This window comes from Lagopus muta, chromosome 5, assembly GCF_023343835.1.
Source record: "Lagopus muta isolate bLagMut1 chromosome 5, bLagMut1 primary, whole genome shotgun sequence".
In the NCBI taxonomy this organism is placed as follows: domain Eukaryota; kingdom Metazoa; phylum Chordata; class Aves; order Galliformes; family Phasianidae; genus Lagopus; species Lagopus muta.
The window spans coordinates 56,498,926-56,518,646 of NC_064437.1; the positions used below are offsets into that span (position 1 = coordinate 56,498,926).

The 19,721-nt window shown below is 45.7% G+C and overlaps 1 protein-coding gene across 4 annotated transcripts in view; it reads left to right on the top strand.

Moving 5' to 3' along the window:
• The first annotated feature begins 4,114 nt into the window (after window positions 1-4,114).
• Window positions 4,115-19,721, top strand: part of RBM20 (RNA binding motif protein 20) — a 93,810-nt gene continuing 78,203 nt past the window's right edge. For 2 of the 4 annotated variants that reach the window (XM_048944209.1, XM_048944210.1), the window contains exon 1: window positions 4,668-4,875. In XM_048944209.1, the coding sequence (XP_048800166.1) occupies window positions 4,733-4,875 (143 nt within the window). In that variant the 5' untranslated portion in view covers window positions 4,668-4,732. Of the gene's footprint in view, window positions 4,345-4,667; window positions 4,876-19,721 lie in introns of those variants that run through there. The other 2 variants (XM_048944212.1, XM_048944211.1) reach the window with 2 other exon arrangements.

A 19,721-nucleotide genomic window follows, 5' to 3' on the forward strand; every position in this document is an offset into this window, starting at 1 on the left:
TGGTTAGTGAAGGTCCAATTTCAGGCACTGATATTGTCAGCATGGCCAGAGAGCAGCCACAGCCACGTGAGATGTGCCATGTTCTGATGTGGAACTACTTCAGTGTAGTTTTAATTTAGATATTAGTTGTCTTCATATAGCCTTTTAAAAGGCCGTACTTTGCTTTATAAGTTATGCTGAGTGTCAGTACCTACTGGATGGTGCTCATTGCTCCTGTGAAAATCCCTATTTTTCCACGTAGAAGAAGGTGACTATTAAAGGATAGGCTTTGTCTCCGTTTTTGCGTGTGTCAATTGAATCTGCACTCAACACAATGAAGAATTTGTATTTTAAAGCTTGAAAATTTAGTTTATTTTAAAGGTTTCAAACTATTTCTAATCTAATGCACAAAACCCATACAATTATAGAAGTAATTTTTAACAAATATTAGTTATGACTATATTCACTAATAATACAGGCCTGCTAGCAGTTAGTTATTGTCTGCACATTTGAGGATGAGAGGAACAAATCCACAGTGCCACCCATGCATTAAAATGGCTTGGGGTTCAAATATGTACACAATCACTGCAAATTCTCTTTGTTTCTGGGGTTGTGAAGCATAGCAGCCAGAAGTGAGGATGACTGCAAACAGAGGTTATGTCATGATGGGAAATGGAATAAGCAGTAGTGAAGGCATGGAAAGATAAACTGGGTTATTCATCTGCATGTTTTGGTTACTTGAAGCCAAGACTAACAGAAGGGATTTTTTCTTTGCTTGCTTTTCATTTTCTTTAAGTAGCGGGCTAACGCAGTTCAGATGGCAAACATTTGCCGTTTCTGAAGCTAGAAAGAAGCATGACACAAACCATCAATGACATAAGCCAGTATTTTGGGATCAAGCAGCATGTGTAAACATCCTAGGTATGATCACTTGCACATTCTCATCTTTTCTAAATTTACAAGATGCAAATTGAGGATTATGCTGTCACCGGCTGGAGGTGACGAGGCGGAATGCAGCATTTCACAGCAAATGACATTTTTATTACAGCATGTATTTATCGAATGTCACTGCAGCAGGGCTGAAATGTTGCAGCCTTTACCTTTGGTTAGCTGGCTGCTCCAGAGTGTTGGGAAGTCTCAGCTGCCCATGGCTGACTGTACCCAGCTTGTCTGCAAAGGCTGCATTTTTGCACCTTGATCGGCTTGTGTACTGCAGGCACGTGGCCACCACTGCAGCAGTCAGTCCAGCATGTGAGTCTTCTCTTTCTCACTTTGCAGCTCTGGGACAAGGCTGTCTTTCTCAGTGTGTCATTTATAAACAACACATTCATTTTCTGATTGCTCATAGGGTGATCATTCTGCTCCTAACCTAATCTCTTTAGGCAAATTCTTCAGACAGGTGATGCTGTCCTCCCATCAGCCCCATAGCCCCATATTTTTAAGTATGAGATCTCCTTGATATTTTCCTTTCAGATTATAAGGAAATTGGTTTGGGTGCTTCCAAATAGCAGATGACTTTTGTTTACTTGTTTGCCTATCCAGCAGCTTGCAGCCCTGAGCCACAGTGAGAAGAAAATCACTGAAAAGGAACTAGTGAGTGGTGGCACTGGCTGAAATCTTTTTCAGAAGAAGCTGATAGTGAAAGCTCATTGAAGCAAAGAGAGACTTACCTGAAAGGCAGACTGCATGTATTCAGCAGTGGAAAGTTCTGCTTCAGCCTCCAGCTCCTCTGTCCAAACCATGACTGGAGAGAACAGGCAGACATGAACAACCAGCTCTGGAAATAGGGTTTGATGCCATTTAAGAAAAACTGATGTTTTAATTATCTGAATCTGCCCGTTTTTCATCCTTTTTTATTTCCCCCTGGAGTCTGTGGGTACTTTTCTTCATTAGTTTTGGAAGTGAAGTGAGAGAGTGCTTTCCTGCCTGCCTCCACCGTGCGTTAAGGAGTGCGGTGTTACCATTCTTGCTAGATGAAGTCTTTTATTCCTGCAACTGGATACTTCTGCTGCTTTAATCCTATTTCAGAGCTGATGTCTTATTCTTCATGAAATCATGTTTGTAATTTCATGGTGATTTTATTGCTGCTTGCAGTACCTCCATAACACTCTAACTTCAAATCATTTTATTAACGTTAATTTAAACACCTATTTTTGTTTCAGTTTTGTACAGCAAAACAAACAAAGAAACAAAGCAGGATTTATTCTCCATTATTTCTGGGTTCATTACCCATGTTGTGAATAAGCCATGCTATGCACGTAGCGGTGCCTGCACAAGTTCTGCACCTCCCAGCCTGACTGAGAGGACTCTCCTACCAGAGCACATTGCTTCTGGAAAGGACTGGGATTCTTCCAGGGCCAGCTGGGGCCCAGAAGCACTTCCATTAGCCAGGTTTTCCTTCTTTCAATTTTGCAGCTCCTCACTTCCCCTAATAATGGAGAGCTGATTATGTTTTAATTTCACAGATGATTACGTTTTGGGGATTACATTCACAGAGGATTAAATTGCAGGTTGCAGAGAAACAGCCAGGTTCAGGCACGAACCAAAGAAAGGTCTTACTTAGACTAATGGGCACATTAAGGGAATGAAGTTATAGCTATTTTTGTTATTTGACGCCAAACTATTTGGGGACACAGTATCCCATGTGTGCCTGGCTCCATCACTTTTCTGCTTTATGGCCCCTTTCTCTTTCCGGGGTTCTGCCCACGCCTTTGTTAATCTACCCTCCTAACAAATAAACACTCTGACTGTGAGTTCGTGTGCACCACAGAGCTGCTTTGATTTATAGGAAGGCGAGCTAGAGCAGCACTCAGGTCAGGATATCAGTTCTAGTGTACAAACTCCTGTGTGTGAAAATCCCCTCCTCCTCCCCCCTAAAGGCATTGTAAAGGAGTGGGGTTTGATTTTCATCACGTATGGAGACGCAGTGAGCATCTTAATCTCAACCCAGCTTAATAGCTAGCAACGCTTTTCACAAGCACTTATCAACACCCATGGCATGGATGCTCCGACAAAATTATCCTAGATTTTATGTTCACAAATTAGCAGCAACAGGACAGTCAGTTCATCACCAAAATCACCGTTTGGTGACCGCTTCATTAATACAGAGCATGCCTCTTGCAGGGGGTAAAAACTTACAGACAGGTTTTCTCCATGGGCAGAAATAACCACATTGCACATCGGGAGGATATGAACCTCTTGTGCAGCAGCCTGCCCTTGTTCAGTTCTACTGCCCAGCCGCTGTTCCTCCTCTCTCTTTTGGCACTGCTGCAGCAATACTGAGAGGCTGGGACAAGGCTCAGGTAAAGCAGAGGCCAGGTGTGCCAAACACCACAGTATGTCAGAATAAAAGGCACAGGCTTGACACAGGAATGAGGATCGTGCCCGCAAGAAGACTGAACAGAGCAAATCTTTGTGAAGTTTCCAAACTCAGCACTGAGATCTGCCTGCTGAGCTCTTCACTGTACGCATCGAACGTGCTCGATCCACTTTTACAAGGGATGTGATCTAACTGTGCAAAGTAACGCATTCTTGTGCCTACCCACGGCCGTACACCGGTGCCGTGGCTGCGCTTCCGCTGCCCTGCGAACCAGCAATCACCGCCTTTCACCTCCTCAGTTATCGCCGGCAGCTGAAGGTGGCTGTCCCTGCCTCTCCTAAGGGCTCTCTGTGCTGCTGTGACAAGGAGAAAATTCGCACAAAGTCCACTTTTAGTGGATGATCGGGGAAATGGAGACCTCACTTTAAACATCACGCAACAACAGCGTCGCTTGCAAAAACATTGTTTCCGCGCATCACCTCGCTGCCTGCGGGCTCTGACCTGCGCTCCCCTGGGTCCCGCTCAGCAGACACTGCAGCATCTCTCAGAATGTATCTGTCGGAACCGCGCGCGTGCAAAGTGACGTCCAGTAACCCGTGCTGATGGCCAGGCATCTTGAAAGGGTCCTTCGGTGTCGTGTAACTACTCAGTAACCGAACAGTTGATTCCCACTGCCTCGCACCTGGTCAGCGCCCCTCACCTGCGCACAAATTGCAGAGTACGCCTTAAACGCGAGTCACGTTTTCCCGTCACAGGTGGTGGCTTTTTGTACCCATTTAAGCGGCTCTGCCAGGTACGGAGAGAGACTCCAACCTGCCCAGCGCCGCTCCTTCCCCCGCATGAAGGTGAATTTTGAAAGCAGCCCGGCCGTGCCCGCATCCCTTCGTAGGCAGGGGAGGGAGCGCCGCGTTGTCCTTAAGGCAGCTCTCGCAGACACCTTACGGAGGAAGCACGAAGCCCTGGAAGGAACGTTTCCAGAGTCTGCTACGAGCAGCGCAACCTTCGCTCCGCGGGTCATCTGCGATGCTCGCCCGAAGGACGCGCAGGTAAAAACTCGGTGTCCGGCTGCGGGGCCGCTCGTCTCCCGGCAGGTGCGGCCAACGGAGGGAGGCGTGGGCCGGGCGCGGCGCCCAGGTGGGGCGGGCGGTGGGGGTCCCTTCCCCGGGCGTTGCCGCGACCGCCCCCGCGGCCCCTTCAGCGCCACTGCGGCTCCGCGCGGTGCTGGCCGCCCCCGGCCGGTAGCGGCACCCTTCCGCGGGGCGGGCACAGCCGCAGGGCTCCTGTCCCGCCGTCGCCAGCCCGGCGGGGGTGGGTTGGGGGGGGAGCGGCGGGGAGAGAGCGGTCGCCTGCGGGGCCGGTCCTCGGCCACCGTCCCTCCCTCCCTCCTCCCGCTCGGTGACCCGCTCCTCCCGCCCGCCGCAGCGGCCTCCCCGCATGGTCCCCGCCGCTGCCATGAGCCAGGCCCCGGCCCCCCGCAGCTCCGACCGGCCGGAGAGCGATGCCCGCAGCGGAGCCCCCAGCCGGGGCCCCGGCAGAGGGATGCCGCCGCCGCCCAGCCTGCCCCAGCTCCTCCACAAGTAAGAGCCGCCCCGCGATCCGCCGGGCCGGGAGGGCAGCGCCGGGCAGGGCGGAGGGTCGCTTCCCTCCCCGCCGCCGGTCCCCCCCGGAGTCCGCACCGACAGCCCGGGCGGGCAGCGCGACCGCGCCCTACAGCCGGCACCGCTCCACTGCTGGGATAAGCTCCGTTCGTCCCTAAGCTCCGTTTTTCCCCGGGTTCTGTTTGAGCTCCGTTTCCCCCAGGCCGCTGCTGCCGGGCTCCGGGGCTCGGCGCCGCTCGGGGAAGTTCCCTGCGCCGTGCTGGGGCCGCGGGCAGCGCGTCCTTGCCGGGCCTGCGGCGCTGGCATCTCTGCGCGGCCGTCCCTGAAGTCGGCCTGCGCGCGGGGAGCGGTACCGAGGGGGCAGCGAGCGGTGGGTGCTGCCGGCGTTTTGCCGTTTCGTTTTCTGTCCGAAGAGAGAAAAAGGAAAGCGCTTTTGCCATACGGTGCGGTGACGCGAGTGGCACTGATGTGGGTGAACGACAGACTGGCTGTGCGCTCCGTGGTTCCGTGTGACGCACGAGTTGAGCTGTGAAGATTCAGATATCTGTGCCTAATAGTCAGAATGCCCTGAAAGATAGGGGCTCCCACCAAGCAGCGAACCCGTGGGTGAACCCACAGCTGTCAGGATCGCAGCCTTGCGGCGCTCCGGCCGTCCCCGTGTCCTCATGCCCGCCGTCGGCGCTCGGCCGGCCCTGCGCTTCCCTCCGGCCGCAGCCGACTGTTAGAGCGCGGCTTTGGGCATCGCCTGCATCGGTTTGACAACAAAAGCAGCCTTAGGGAAGAAATGCTTTCAGTCCCGGCCCTGTTTTCGGCACGTGTCCGTGTGAATATTCAGGTGTGCTTTAGCTTTGCAGAGTATTATTTTGAGTTGGGAGTTATCATTCTCAGCATTTATGAAACTGGAGTCCTGAGGTTGCTGTGGAGTGTGGCCCATATCGTGCGTGATGTTTGTATTTCCTCTTATTCTTGTTTACTTTTCTGCTGTTGTAGCTTGTGCTGTTTGTGTGTTAGCTGTTCTTGTTGTCTGTGCCTCCATGGGCATGCTTTATATCCACACTCTTATTCCAAAGTCATATATATAGACTGAGAAGCTTGCATTGAAACTGAAACATGGGTGAGTAGTACTGGGAGGCTGAGGAGCTCCATGGGAATGGCAGCACAGCAGGATGGTGCTTATGGTCCGTGCTTGCTGGCAGTCAGTTGGAAAGCCCAAACCGTGGGCTCTGACTCTGGCCCTTACTCCTTAATGCTTACCGAGGCTTTGCAGGGCTGCGTAATGCGCTCAGCATTGACTCATGATTAATTTTATAACGAGCACGCTGTACACAGAGCCATCCCATTTCTACCAGTTGAGCCTGCTATCAAACCCTAGGTAGGAAAACTTGAAATCAGTTTCTTTTCAGGCCTCTCTTGAAGGGAAAGCTGTGAGGAAGCTCCCATGCTCCAAGTGCCCTTTGCCATGGCAATGCAGCGCCAGGTGTTGAATGAGGGCTGTGTCCATCTAGGGCCCTGCAACTCGATAGTGCTGTTTTCAAAGCCTTGCCTGCACTGCTGCATTTACGTTAACATTCATACATCTCCACGTTTTAATTACAAAGGCAGACAGATTGTATTTTGCTTTACTTGATACAAGCTCGGCGTTCTGTATATGTGAGCTGGATATTTGGTGTGTTTGTTATAAGGAAGGAGTATATTAGGGATTATCTTAAATTCTGGTGTGAATGTACCTGTGGGACGCTAGGACAGGTGCCGTGCTGTGCCCAATGAAATAAGGTACTTTGGGAAGCTGGGGGGCAGCGATCCGTCTGTCTCAGCACGAGATGAAGTTGTGATTCTGTAACTGGAAAAGAAAATATTGACCTCTTACTTATTTTAAACAAACAGTTGGCACAATTTTGCTTTGCACCATTTAAACTTCCTCTGGATGTCCCTTCCTCCCCTGCTTAGAAGTTGTTGCAGGTGTACGGTGAGGAGCAGGCAGAGCTTTCTGAGAGGGTTGTGGTGTTGGGTGGGAAAATACTTTGTGATTTCCAGAAGTTAAAGCCTTACTGCAGTCGGAGCTGTTATGGAAAAGCTGGGATTGTGCACTTCGGGGGCTGACTGCTGAAAACATATGCTAGCATAAGAAATAAAGCAGAAGGCAGAGAAGAAGGGGATGGCAGTGGGAGCGCTGTTGGTGAACGTTCGTAACCTGCTGCTGCTCTTCGTTCACTGGTGAGAAGTGGCTTTACTAAATGCAACATCTCAGAGTATGGCAAATTTATCACCTGCTGTGGTGTTGTCTAGAGTGTGTGCCCCCATGGGAGAGGGGAGACTGCTCTTGGTGTGATTCATTGCTGTGCACTGGGGCAATGGGCTGGAAGCACCTGAGAGGAAAATGAGGGCTGGGCACGGCATGGCAATAGGGCCTTATGTGAGGAGTGCTCTCTGCAAACGTGCTGCGAGCCAACTCCGTAATTACAGGAGACCTGGTTGCACCGAAATGCAATCCCTTTGTATGTTTTAATGGCTAGCTGCCTGCTTTCAGTTCTAATTATTTGTCGTGGGTAATGTGTGCCCAATGGAGATGGAGCACTTCTGCACTGCCTGTGTTGATACAGGGCGATGCGTTTGTTTTACACGTGGAGTAAGGCATCCTGAAACAGCGTGGGGGGGGAAACAAAGTGAAACCATTATTATTATTTTTTTCCAAAGGGTTTTGTCCCAGAGATTCTGAGTTGCTGTGGAAGGAAGATGGAATTTGTAACATCTGCGCCCAAGACGTCATCATCCTGTGCCAGGTCTGGGGGCAGCGCTCCGAGCTCTGCTTCCCTGCAGCACTTTAGGGGAAGCTGTTGGGGGGTGGAAAAAATAATGGCCCGTTGTTAACTATTTGTTATTTCTTTAACTTAAATCCGTAATGTTGAGGCAGGTGCCTTGGGATTTTATTTATTTTAAGCACATCCGTTTTGTGTAAAATTGTGAGTTTTTCATTTTCTCCTCTTTTTTTTTTTTTTTCCAACACGAGGTCTCTCAGGAGAGATAAAATATGAATGTACTCCCCTTGTATACATTAGTCATGGCAAATAGTTTGGCATATATGGCAAAGGCAAAGCAGATACTTCACAAAGGGATGCTGGGAGAAACACTGCTTTCACTGTTTCTCTCCTCAGTGTTACTGACCCAACCTTTCCATACTCGTTTGCCTTTTAAAGTACATCTCCACAGCCTGAGTTGCTTTCCCCACCTGACAGAGCCCTGAAAACTCATCTACTTACATATAACTTGTCCCTTATATAAGGCATTAGCTAAAGATCAGTGATAAATTAACTCTATGGGTATTTTATTTTAAATAAAAATGACTGAAAGTGTCAGGTTTCTTTATCTTTTTTAAAAATAAACTTTTTTATTTTGTTCTTTAACCCAACAACCTGTTGGGACAGGAGCTCAGTAAAATGCATTCAGGGGTTGGAGAGGGGCTACAGAGGTGCAAAAAGACATGGATCAGAAAAAATAATGTAGACGTGCCATCACACGTGCTGATATCTCCATGCAGTCTGGCTTTTATTGTCTGTTATCGATAAACTCATAGTTGCCCAGAAATGTCAAAATAATTCTAGATATTTAAGTGGGGGCAGAGATAATAGCAATGGTGCCAACTTTGGTAAAAATGAAAATAACCCACTTCTACATGAGACCATGTAGAAAATGGTTTATGGGATGCAGCATATGGCAGAGGAACTCTTTGCTGTAACTGAGTTGCTTGGATCTTGCTCTTTTATTGGAAACTTAATTCTGCTGTTCCCATCAATGAGAAACTGGAAAATGTGTTCTTTTGGGGCCCTTGATTCAGCTGTTAACTTGTGTGCCCTCAACTGAGGTATGGCTGAGACATGGGGATGTGCTGATGTCTTTCCAGCTGTGCCTGGTAAGAAGGAAAGCAGAGGTGGGTGCAAATCTACTTTCTGGGGACTGTCAGAATGGGGGGGAATTGGGTCTTGAGAAGTTCATTTTTATGCTTTGGAGAGGGCTATGGAAACTTCTTCGGGAGGGCAAGAAATGTGTTTTTGTGTGAAGTGATTTTGGTCACTTTATAGTACCCCTTTGGATGGAATCTGCTGTTTCTGAGGAGCGTGCTGTCTTGATTTATTTTTAAACTAAATCTTTCAATCAGATTTGCAGCTGGATGCTTTATCAGACTGGCTTTATTCCTCTGAATTCCACCCCCACCCTACGCCCCCCATTCTTCGTACCGTTTTATAGTCGGTGTGAGGATGTAATCGCTCTGTTAGCCTCTGCCCCTCCACACCCAGCTGCTTTCTCTTTGTCACACTAATGACCCGTCACTGTGAAGCTGTCAATTTGCACAGTGGGTGAAAGCAGAAAGCCTGGCCTCTTGGGTTTTGGAGACGTTTAATATGTGTCCCATTCTGACAAGTTGAGCCTAGCCCTTCTTACTAATGCCTCTTGCCTGTTTAGAACAAGTACAAAATAAAAGCCCTGCATATTCGGCGGCATGAAGGGGGCAAAGGTTTGTTTTGTTAAGGGATCGGTATTTCATGATGAGTGCAGAGAAGCAATTATTTTTGTTGCAAGCTTGCTGCTTTTATTTTTTACTGCAGACTTATGAAATGTAACTAACATATTTTAATTGCACCACAAACGATGTATTTTGTCTTGTGCATCTGAGGAACTGCAGGGAAGCCAATATGTTCATTTTTTGTACACCCATGCTGGGAGATGAGCAGGACTGGGGTGGCATTGAGCTGTGCTTTTGCTGCACTGAATGTTGGTGATGCTGTTCAGTACTGTTCTGTGCACTGCAGCTGTTTTCTTGCAGCAGGGAGATGCAGGGGTTGGTGGGGTCTGTGAGGCAGGGCTGCTTCACACAGAGCCTTGCAGATGTGCAGGGCTTGCTCTCACATCTTTACTTGTGCTTCTGTATTTGCAGAATACAGAACAGACTAAGCATTTCTGCAAGAAGTGGCATGACAGCTGAAGTTTCTTTTACAGAGATAAATACTTTTCAGTGGGCTTTGTGTATACTTGGAAAACAGCAGTAAATTGACCACAGTACGTCTGTAGTAAGAGGTGTTGGTTCTGCCTCTGCCAGTGTTCTTCCCCTTAGGGGAAGATTTGTTAGGTTGGTGCTGTGTACAGCTTATTGCACTGACTGAGTTCTATGGCTCTCTTCTGTTTGCATTGTTTGCAGTTCTGCATTTCCTCTGCTCCCCCACAGAAAATATCTTTGTCGCAGATTATACACAACTCAGTGTGAGGAGGGGATCTGAAGAAAAGGTGGTACTTCCCTCCTAAAATACTGGGGAGAACTATCAGCAAAGTAGAGTGAAGTATTTTTTTTTTGCCCTATGCTCCTCTTATCTCCCAAGCTCTTCCATTAACGCAGCCTAATGTTCACACTGCTGCTAGGTGTGCGCTCTGCACCATCGATTTGTGCCCCACTAGTGGCACATTCTTGTAAGGTCACCTACAGCTTTTTTCTGTTGTACCAGCCATTGGGCTCTTCTCTTCATTGACTTCTTCATTCAAGGTCGCTGCTCTATGCTGTAGCAACACCCCCACTCCCTTGAGATGGCTCAGGAGGTTTGCATCAGGTTGTTTTGATGTGTGTTGTGCTTGGGGTGCCCTGATGTGTCTGGAGGTGAACGTATTTATAAGTAATGCAGGAAAACAATGGTTGGTGGGATGGTGCTCGTAGATACCTCAGTCATTGGAGTGGATGAATGGATCTGTAGGATCTGAGGTGAAATAAACACAGCAATACAAGCTCTGTCATATTTGCATCCAAGTCAGCTTCTGTGTTTTTCTTGTTCCATGTTGGATATTACTTGAACATTACCTTTTTTTTCCCAGCTCATGAAGAAGAACTGACTAACTAACAATGAAATTTGAATTCATTACCTATGGTTGATCAGAACTCCAAAAGACTGGGTGTTGTTCCTAAGGCCTATGTTTTGGAGGGTTTTTTTGTTTTGTTTTACAAACCAGTAAAGGATTCAATTTCCTTGAAGGGAGGAAAAAAAGTAAAATAGGGACTAGAAGGGGACAAGGACTAGAAATAATTAATTTTACTTTGTTATTTATGCAAGGCAACACCTGTGTTGTAATGTATTTAATATCCTAAGTGGCCTATCCATTTTTCTATCCATTTTTGTCGGGTAAGTAAGACTTAAATTCCTCTTTGGATATAGTGTACATATTTTGGTATACTACTGATCTTGCAAAGCCTTATTGATACGCATGAGGATTATTTTTGTGCATAAGGCTTTAGAGGATCAGATCCTATCACCCAAGTCTCCGTGAATATTTACTGCCTTGTTTTTCTTTGCCAGGTCACTGGGAATTTGCATGGACTCAGTTAGCACAACAAGTATTGATAGGAAGCATCCAATACATTAGAAATTTAAGAAAATAATAAAGACAGTCTCTGTGTTCCAGCATTGGAGCATTACTTCTGAAAGAGAGCGTGGAGCCGTGGAGTATTGGTCTGCGCTCCTGTTTGCAGAGTATTAGTTATTATGTATTAGTGATGCGAGTTCTGAAGTGCAAAACCACTGGGGTGGCTGTATGTGGCAGCTCAGCCTCATTTGAGCCCCTGGCAGGGCCATTTGTAGCTGTGTCTGTGCAGCGTGCTGCCTCCTGTGCATGTTCCAGTGCTTGGCACTGCTTTGTCATCTCCTCCGGCTCTGTGGAACAGAAGGCCCTTTTGTACCAAGAAGCATGCAGAAGGGAGAGTCCTCCCATGTTTCTTATTGATGTGTGTAGCAGAATGGATTTTTTTCTTTCTTATGTCCTTCTTCAAAACTTTAGACCTACCCTTTGACTCCGGTGCTTCTATTGTTTCAAGCTGTATTGTCTGAATGTTGGTAGCGGTGCTCTGACGCTGAGGACTTGATTGGCAAGTTTTAGCTGTGAGTACATTTTCACAGCTGATCCATAAATCCCCAGCAGACCATTAGGAGCTTCAGAGCAGCTCTGGCAAGCTCCCCTGCAATAATTGTAGTTTTAAGTCTGTTATATTTAGTTTTCTCGCCTCCTAGCAGGATGCCAGGGAGCCCTCTCTAGAAGCAAACACTACAGTCCATGTTGTATTCCAAGCTGGCAGCTTGCACAGAGCCCAGTGTGGGAGGAGGGCTTGCTGCTCGTGGACGAGGCAGAGCATCCAGGGGTGTGAGTCGTGGCACACAGACCCCAGCTCTGTGCTGAGGCATTTCAGGAATTGGAGGAGACATGGAGCACATCACTTCTCACTCCTGCCTCTTGTTTCTGCTCATCGGAGGGAGCAAGGGGTCAGGAGAATGGTTTCTTCAAGCTTAAACATGATGGAGTTGTATGTAGCTCTGACGCAGACAGCTCTTAATTTAAGATCTCTGAGGTAATTTTACTTATTTAGCTGCAGCAAAGCTGACAGTTCTGGGAGTGACCAGAAAGAACTCTAAAAAAAGAACTCTTTTCTCCAACATGGGCAGCAGCAATGTTTCTTTTGTGTAATGGGACTTGTGGTAATGATGTCAGTGTAGCAGCTGGAGGCTGGCTTGGAGACCACATCCACTTCAGGCTTGTTGCTCTATCACCATGTATTAAAAACAGTGCTGTGGGGACTAAATTGTCTTTGTGATGCTCTGGAGGATGCCCCTTATGCAGCCTAATAAAGCCAGAGGAGGGGTTTCTGTTGCTTTGGATTTAGATACAGCTGCATGGGCTCTGGGAATAAGCTCTAATTTGGCTGACTGGGCAATTAATGAAAATTGTGTATCCTTGGAAATCTCCATTTGCCAAGGATGCTCTTGTCTCTTGGTGGAGTCTGGTGTGGTACCTTGCTGAGGGGAGAAGGGGGGTGGCTGTAGGCAAACTCTTCTAAACTGCAGCTGCTTCCTTTTCTCGAAAAGCCTGATACAAATTAGTTACTGGATGATCGTGAATCTTTTGATCATCTGCAATGTAAAACCTGTAATTGACACCCATCTGTGCAAAGAAGTCAGAGAGGCATTGTCTGAGTTATATGAAAAGGGGAGAAGGAAGAATTAGTGTTGGTCTTTTAAATGAATTTTCAAATAATTCTTGTTAGAGCAAGAAAAGAAATTTCATTTGCATTAAAAGCTTCTTTGAGCAGGAAAGCAGAGGTTTTGTTGACAGGGGTCTTGTTAGGATAAGTGCAGAGTAAGCAGCTGTAAGTTGTGATACACAAGTGATGATCTTGCTATACAAACTTCATGTTGAACTCACACAAGAGGCAGCAAGAATATCGGGTGACAGCTTTCCTTCAAGGAGACATCTCTGATCAGAGGTCTTCAATAAAAGAAACAGAGCTGGTCATCTCTTCAGTCCTTACTTTCCAGTGCATTTGATGCAGGATGCCGAGTGGGAGGTGTTCTTGTGGTGGGGATTGCTGTTGATGCCTGGGACAGTTCTGGTATTCGACACCTAAACTAGAAATGCTAAGAGTGATAAATGAGCTCATTACATCTGTAGAAATGAAATTCAGAGCATGCTTCAGCCAGGAGGAAAGACAGTGCCTTTCATCTGTATCTCATAATGGAAAAAGTTTGAAACAATGTGGAACATCTCATGTGGCTGGATTAGGATTGATGTAGGCTTGTGGAAAAAGAATATAGCAATTCTAGGACTGGAAACGAGATACCAGGAATATGGGTAAAAGAACGCTGTGTCTTAGGCTCACCTCTATAAGTGTGCTCTGTTTTATGTCAAGAACAGAATGAATGAGCAGCAGTCAGTGGACAGCAAGTGTGCATTTGGGCAGCCTGCTGAGATCACGGGCTGTCGATAGGGATGGCAGGGTGTGCTCACTTAGTACTGCTGGCCTGCAGGGTGTTGTTGCAAACTTCAACCAGCTTGCAGTCCATCTACATGGCAAGTGAATTTTGGAAGTGCTTACTCGGGGAGCTGTCTGGTGTGAATCGGGGGCCAGCATTGACACATATAACAAGTTAGGCTGTGCCTGTAAGCAGGAAATTATAATTAAAAGGATAAGCATAATTGTGTGAGGGACAGAGATGTCTGGAGTCCAACTGCTGATGGTTGGTCTAAAATACGAGTGAGTAAATGCAACCATGGAAGGCAAGAGGAGAGTTTGGAAGACTTGCTTTCTCTGCAGCGTCAGCTCAGACTTTTACTTAGATTTTTAGCTATAAGTCTATCATCTACCCTTTGCTGAGGTAGCTCTCACTTTGGCAAGAACACATTGACAAAATAATTTGAGTGCTGGTTATCCTCCAGTACCATTTCCACCATTCCCTGAAGGTCAGAGAAGTTTTGTGTGATGCTACTGACCAGAAAAGGGCTTTCAGCCCTCCCCTGCCACGATGATTTGCCAGGTTCAAGCAGTGTTGTATGAGCTGGGAGCTGCTACTGGGGAGTACCACTGTGCGAGGTAGGCTAATAGCTGATATTGGGAAAGTGAGAGGTGTGAGGGAGGCGTATCTCAAGGAAGAATCCATCTTTATGTGTGGAAAGCCTACATGCTTCTCTCAACTCCTTCAGGGAGTCCGGGCATTATGCTGGCATTATGTCAAGCAGCCTCTTCCCGTCCTTCCCCTTTCAGTGTAGCTTTGGTCTAGTTGGTATTGATGTTTTCTTTTCCAGCTATTAATTAAAATAAAAATGAATTTAAAATGATCTCCAGGTGCAAACTCAGTCTGTCTTTTATCCTCATGGGAGAAGTGGCCCATTTACTATTCTAATCACTGCAAAAGATGGCTGATAGGAAAACTGAGTGTCTTTTCCCAAGTGGAATTGAACCGCGAAGCCGCCAGGGCAGCTGGGAGGTTCTCAGCTTGTGTGTACGTCTTTGAGAGTATGAATGGTTTGGAGAAACAAAACAGAATGTTTTCCTGATTAAAAGGCTGCCTAGACTTATCTAGGGCTATGGCTGGTTATTAATAGAGCATACTGCATTTCCTTCACATAAAGATACGAAGGGCACTTTGCTGAGAAAAAATCCTGCCGTGTGTTTCTGTCTTTGGGCCCAGCTCATCACCCAGCTAAAATTAAAAGGTGAAGTCAGGCAGTTCTTGCTCTCTATTTTTAAACTGCTTCAACATATGAATGTGAGTGTGAAATCTTTCTTTAGGCCTCTCTTAACTTAATTACCTACTTATTCAAAATATCCTCTTCTCAAATTGCTGAGCTATAATTATATTCGTCTTTTCTGTGGACATGCTGGAAAAGTGCATGTTTTTCTTTAGCTAGTGGATGCTTGTTAATGGTGTGCTCAGTTTGTAGTTCTGTAGTTTTTATGGCAATGGAGGCCCTATGGTAATTGCTGGAGATCTATTTGGATGTGTTAGAAAGAATAGCAAGTAAACGATGCTTTTCTGTATCTCTTCTTTGAATTTTTTTTTTTTTGGGGGGGGGGAGGGGGGAATATCATAGAGAAGAAAAAAATTACATACCTCAAATTAATAATTTCTTTTTGATCTTAATAAGTGATGTGACTGCTGCAAATACTTTTGTTACACTTTTGTTCTTTCATCTTTTGTTCTATACAAGCTTACTTCTATTAACTTTGTTTATATGCCTTTTCTTTTGTGTTTGGGGGGAAGGGGTGATGTGATCCCAGTGCAAGACAAGCAGTGGAACCTCTCATGAACCATGGATTTGACACTTTTGCACTAACTTGGGTATGTGGAATTCATCATTGTTTCAGTGACTCTATCAGAAATGCCTTTATAATGAGATCGAGCGCTCTTTGCTCACAGAAATCGCGTTCTCCAGACTCATTTCAGCCTGCAGAGGGTGTGCTTTCCTCCTCCAAGGCATTCCCTGTGTTACCCGTAACGCACCATCCTGCTATGCTGAGAATTTGTCACTGCACTTAGTGGTACATGGGCAAAGGACGTCTGTCTGTCCCTGTGCTGTCTATTCCTGAATTTCTCAGACTATCAGGTATTTGATGTGCAGGCTGTACCTCTGGGTTTCTCTTGTACCCAGGGTAGTGTTACTTCTTTAGAACCAGCCTCTTTCATGATGAGAGGGACTCCTGAAGGCGTTTGTTTCTCTGCATCCTCTTCTTTGGACCATTGATAGCAAGAGAGTTCAAAATGGAGAGATGTGATTTGTCTTTCCCAGTGTTTGCCTCGTTTCTTTGCTTTTGTCAGTGGAGCAGCTGTGCCATCAGACATCCTTTGTGATGGTCAAGCAGTCATCAGGCACCCCTCATGTCAGTAGTGATCCAAAGCTGGATGAGCTGGTAAGCTCTGAGCAGTTACCTCTGGTGTCCAAATACTCCAGGGTTGTGAATATGGGAATCTGTATTGAGCCTTACCTCTGACAGATGAGTACACCATTGGCTGCAGGCTGCCTTTAGGGCAGCTGGTGCCTGGGGACAGCAGTAAGGGTGGTTACATCTCTAGGCAAACTCCACATGCTATTCATCTGGTTGACATTCTTCTCTGTATCTCCCTCTTCATTTACCAGCAATACCTGAGATTTCAGTCTGAGTGTTGAGTGGCAGCATGTTTGTGTTGCTGGTGAGAAACGTTGTTATTTGTGGTGTTTAGTGGCAGTAGAGTTGGATGGTTAGTCAGTGATGTTGAGTAACGCAAATCTGGAGCCAGCCTGGTCTGCTGGACTCATCTTCCCATACCAATCCCTGTGTTGGAACAGCTGGCCCACCAACTTGTTCTAAGCTTCTGCCCACTCTCCATAACAATCTTGGAGAACCATCTCTTTTGTAAATCCTTCTGGCCATTACCCTTCTTGCTCCATCCTGTCCTGTTGTCCATTCTTGACTTCTGATTGATAACCTGTCATCTTGTAAAGAAATGTATATACCTCTAACCTGCAGGCAAGTTACATGATTATTTGAGAAGTGAGAAGTTGTGTTTTAAGAGTTAAATATAGACATGATAATCACCTAAGCAATGATGAGAATTAAAATCATGGATTTTTTTGTTCACCCACTGCAGGCTGCAGTCCGGTATTTCCACTACTACAAATGTTGCATTGACAGTATCCACAAAACTTTTACTGCTGTCATCTTTGTCTACATCATCTTCTGCTCAGTTTTCAGTGTTCTTCTGTTTTGTTTTTGTAGATGCCCTTTCTTTTTGTGCTATTTTGCTGAAGCCCCGTTGCTTCAGAAATGCCAAAATCCTGACATCAGTGAGTTTTAGCTGTGTTCATGTATTTCTGCACTTGAAATAGTCTGCAGAATTTGTCCTCTGGAACATTATGTTTTTGTGATTGGAAAGGAAACGCCTGACAACATTAAACACTCATGGCTTCCAGTTTTGGGCAAGCAGCCATTATATGTGTGTTTATCCACAGTAGGAAATTCGGAAAGCTTTTGATTTAGTAGCACTCATCTGTTAAATGTAAGCTGTTACCTTTAAAATTCATTGAGGAGTATTGAAAGTCCAGTAGAATTGCTGATCATACTTTTAAACAGTCTGAAAAGCACATTTGTCAGTGGGACCAAGTGAACAATTACATGATCGCTACATCTGCTTAAAAATATCTTGCAACCTTTATCTCATTTTAAAGCAGGCACTAAATTTGCTAGCATCCTTTTCAATAGGTTGGATTAAATTACTGGGGAGCTGTGTTTCTCTTTTAGGAGTTTGAGCACTTGTGTGTTTGGTTGAATGCTGCAGACGAAACTCTAACAGATTTATTATTTGAGCAAAACAGTTTATTTTGAATTTGGGGAAAACAATTTCTTGTTCACTCTGTACTGTTGGTTTAAGTAGTTTGAATAGTAGATTTTGTTCAAAGAATAGTCCTTTTTTTTTTTTTTTTTTTTTTTTTTCTTCAAATTATGGTATGTGAAATTTAAGTGGATGATAAAACTGAAGAGCCAGGTCGTAAAAGTGGTGTTGACTGAAGCATACAGAAATAATAGAGGCCTGTCACATCATCTGATAGCAGCGACAGAGGGAGAACAAACTAAAGAACTTGGTTGTGTTGTGTATTGCATGGATGGAATTGAAAGCATCTCAACATTACTGATAGATATATGTACTATTTAAATGTATATATTTAATGTACATGCTTTTTTTTTGCTGTGGGTGTGTTTGTGTACCTATATGCAGTTTTATTTTTAAGTAACTCCTGTTTTAGAGAACTTTTGCTATAGGTATTTATGTTGCTGCCTTCTTTCAATGTATAAATACTTGAGAGTGCTTTCCTGCATAGCTGCCGTGTCCTCCAAAAGTTGTTCTCCCATTGTTTGTGAGCTGCATTACAATAACATTGTAATGTTGTTAATTTTATATATTATGATATGTAGTTAATTTTGTTTTTAAACAGCAAATTATATTGTCCAAAAGGCCCAGTGGTTTCTTCACCCATCCTGGGGGGGCAGTGTGGATCAAAGAAAGATCTTGGTAGTCTTTTCTAACCTTAACAAATCTATCATTTGATGACAGCACAGATGTTAATATAATGGTAACTGTTCTTATATTTTAAGACATTCTAAAAATGGCCAAAGTCAAACTGTTCAAAATTCCCCCTGTTCTTTGGCTTTTCTGTTGGTTGAGATTTCAGATCATTGCATGACCCATTGCACTGTGTAACTGCCATCACGTGTTCCCTCTGTGGATTTTACCACGTTGGTAATAAATTTGTGATTAGATTATCATGACCTCATCGTTGGAATATAGAAGGACTGTAGAAGAGTTCAGCTGCTGAGAACATCAGCAGGACAAGAGGTAATGAAGTTGTGCCAGGGGAGGTTCAGGTTGGGTGTTAGAAATTTCTCCTCTAAAAGAGCAGCAAGGCACTGGCATAGGCTGCCCAGGGAGGGGGGGAGGTTGCCATCCCTGGAGGTGTTAAAGTGTAGAGGAAGATGGTCAGTGGGCATGGGGGGGGGGGGGGGGGGGTGGATTGACAACAGTTGAGCTTAGTGATTCTAGGGGTCTTTCCAACCTTAATGATTCTGTGATTCATGGCTTTATATAGAGTGTGTTTATTTACGTATGTATGTAAATACTTTCTTGATGTGATAATGCCCTTGTGGTGTATCTGCTTAAGAATACCAAGTGCTTGAAAGTAAGATGGGAATGGCTGTATGGGAAAGCATTCAGAGATATTGTTTGAGCTCTGTACAGATTGCCTTGTCAGGGCTTGGTTGTCTTGGGGGAGGGGGAAAAAACAGCACTGCATAGAGTGCAAGGGGATCTGTATGCGAGGGGATCTTCTCTGCTGCATATTGCTGACCCGCACTGGCTTTCAGCCCTGCAGTGAGGCTCACAGAAATGGATCAAGGTGCTGCTGTGTGAACTGTGCTGCATGTGACAGAAGTGGCGCTGGCTGCCTGCTGGCAGGAGCACGTCAGCCTCTCCTCTGCAGCGTGTTCAGCATGGGCTCAAAATAACGGGTAGTGCTGGGCATTTCTGGCAGGGAAGGTGGGCCATATTAAAGGCAGCTATGATTGTGCAAAGCACAGCTTTCTGGCAGGTTCTTTAGGTAGTATTGGTCTTCAGTAGGTGCCTGTGAGTGACTGTTCCTGCACCTATCAGCCCTGGGGCTCCATTTGCTGCCATCTCCCACCACTCACTGGGTAGTTGGGAACATTGACCTTAAATTCCTGCACTGTTTTCAGATGCCAGCATGCTCTTGAATCCCATTTCATACCAAATAGAAGTTGCTAACCAGTCTCTGACGAATCTTCTAATCACCTCTAGTACTGGAAAAACTAGATCCCAGTATTGTTTCTCTGAGCTAAGTAATCCACCGCAAGAATGGATTTAGCAGGACAATTTATCAGCAGAGATTTACATCAGTACATATCTGGTTAAGGATTTAAGCTGAAACTTAAATTTGTACTTAGATATGGGTTTTATTTAAAAGAATATCCTGCTTAG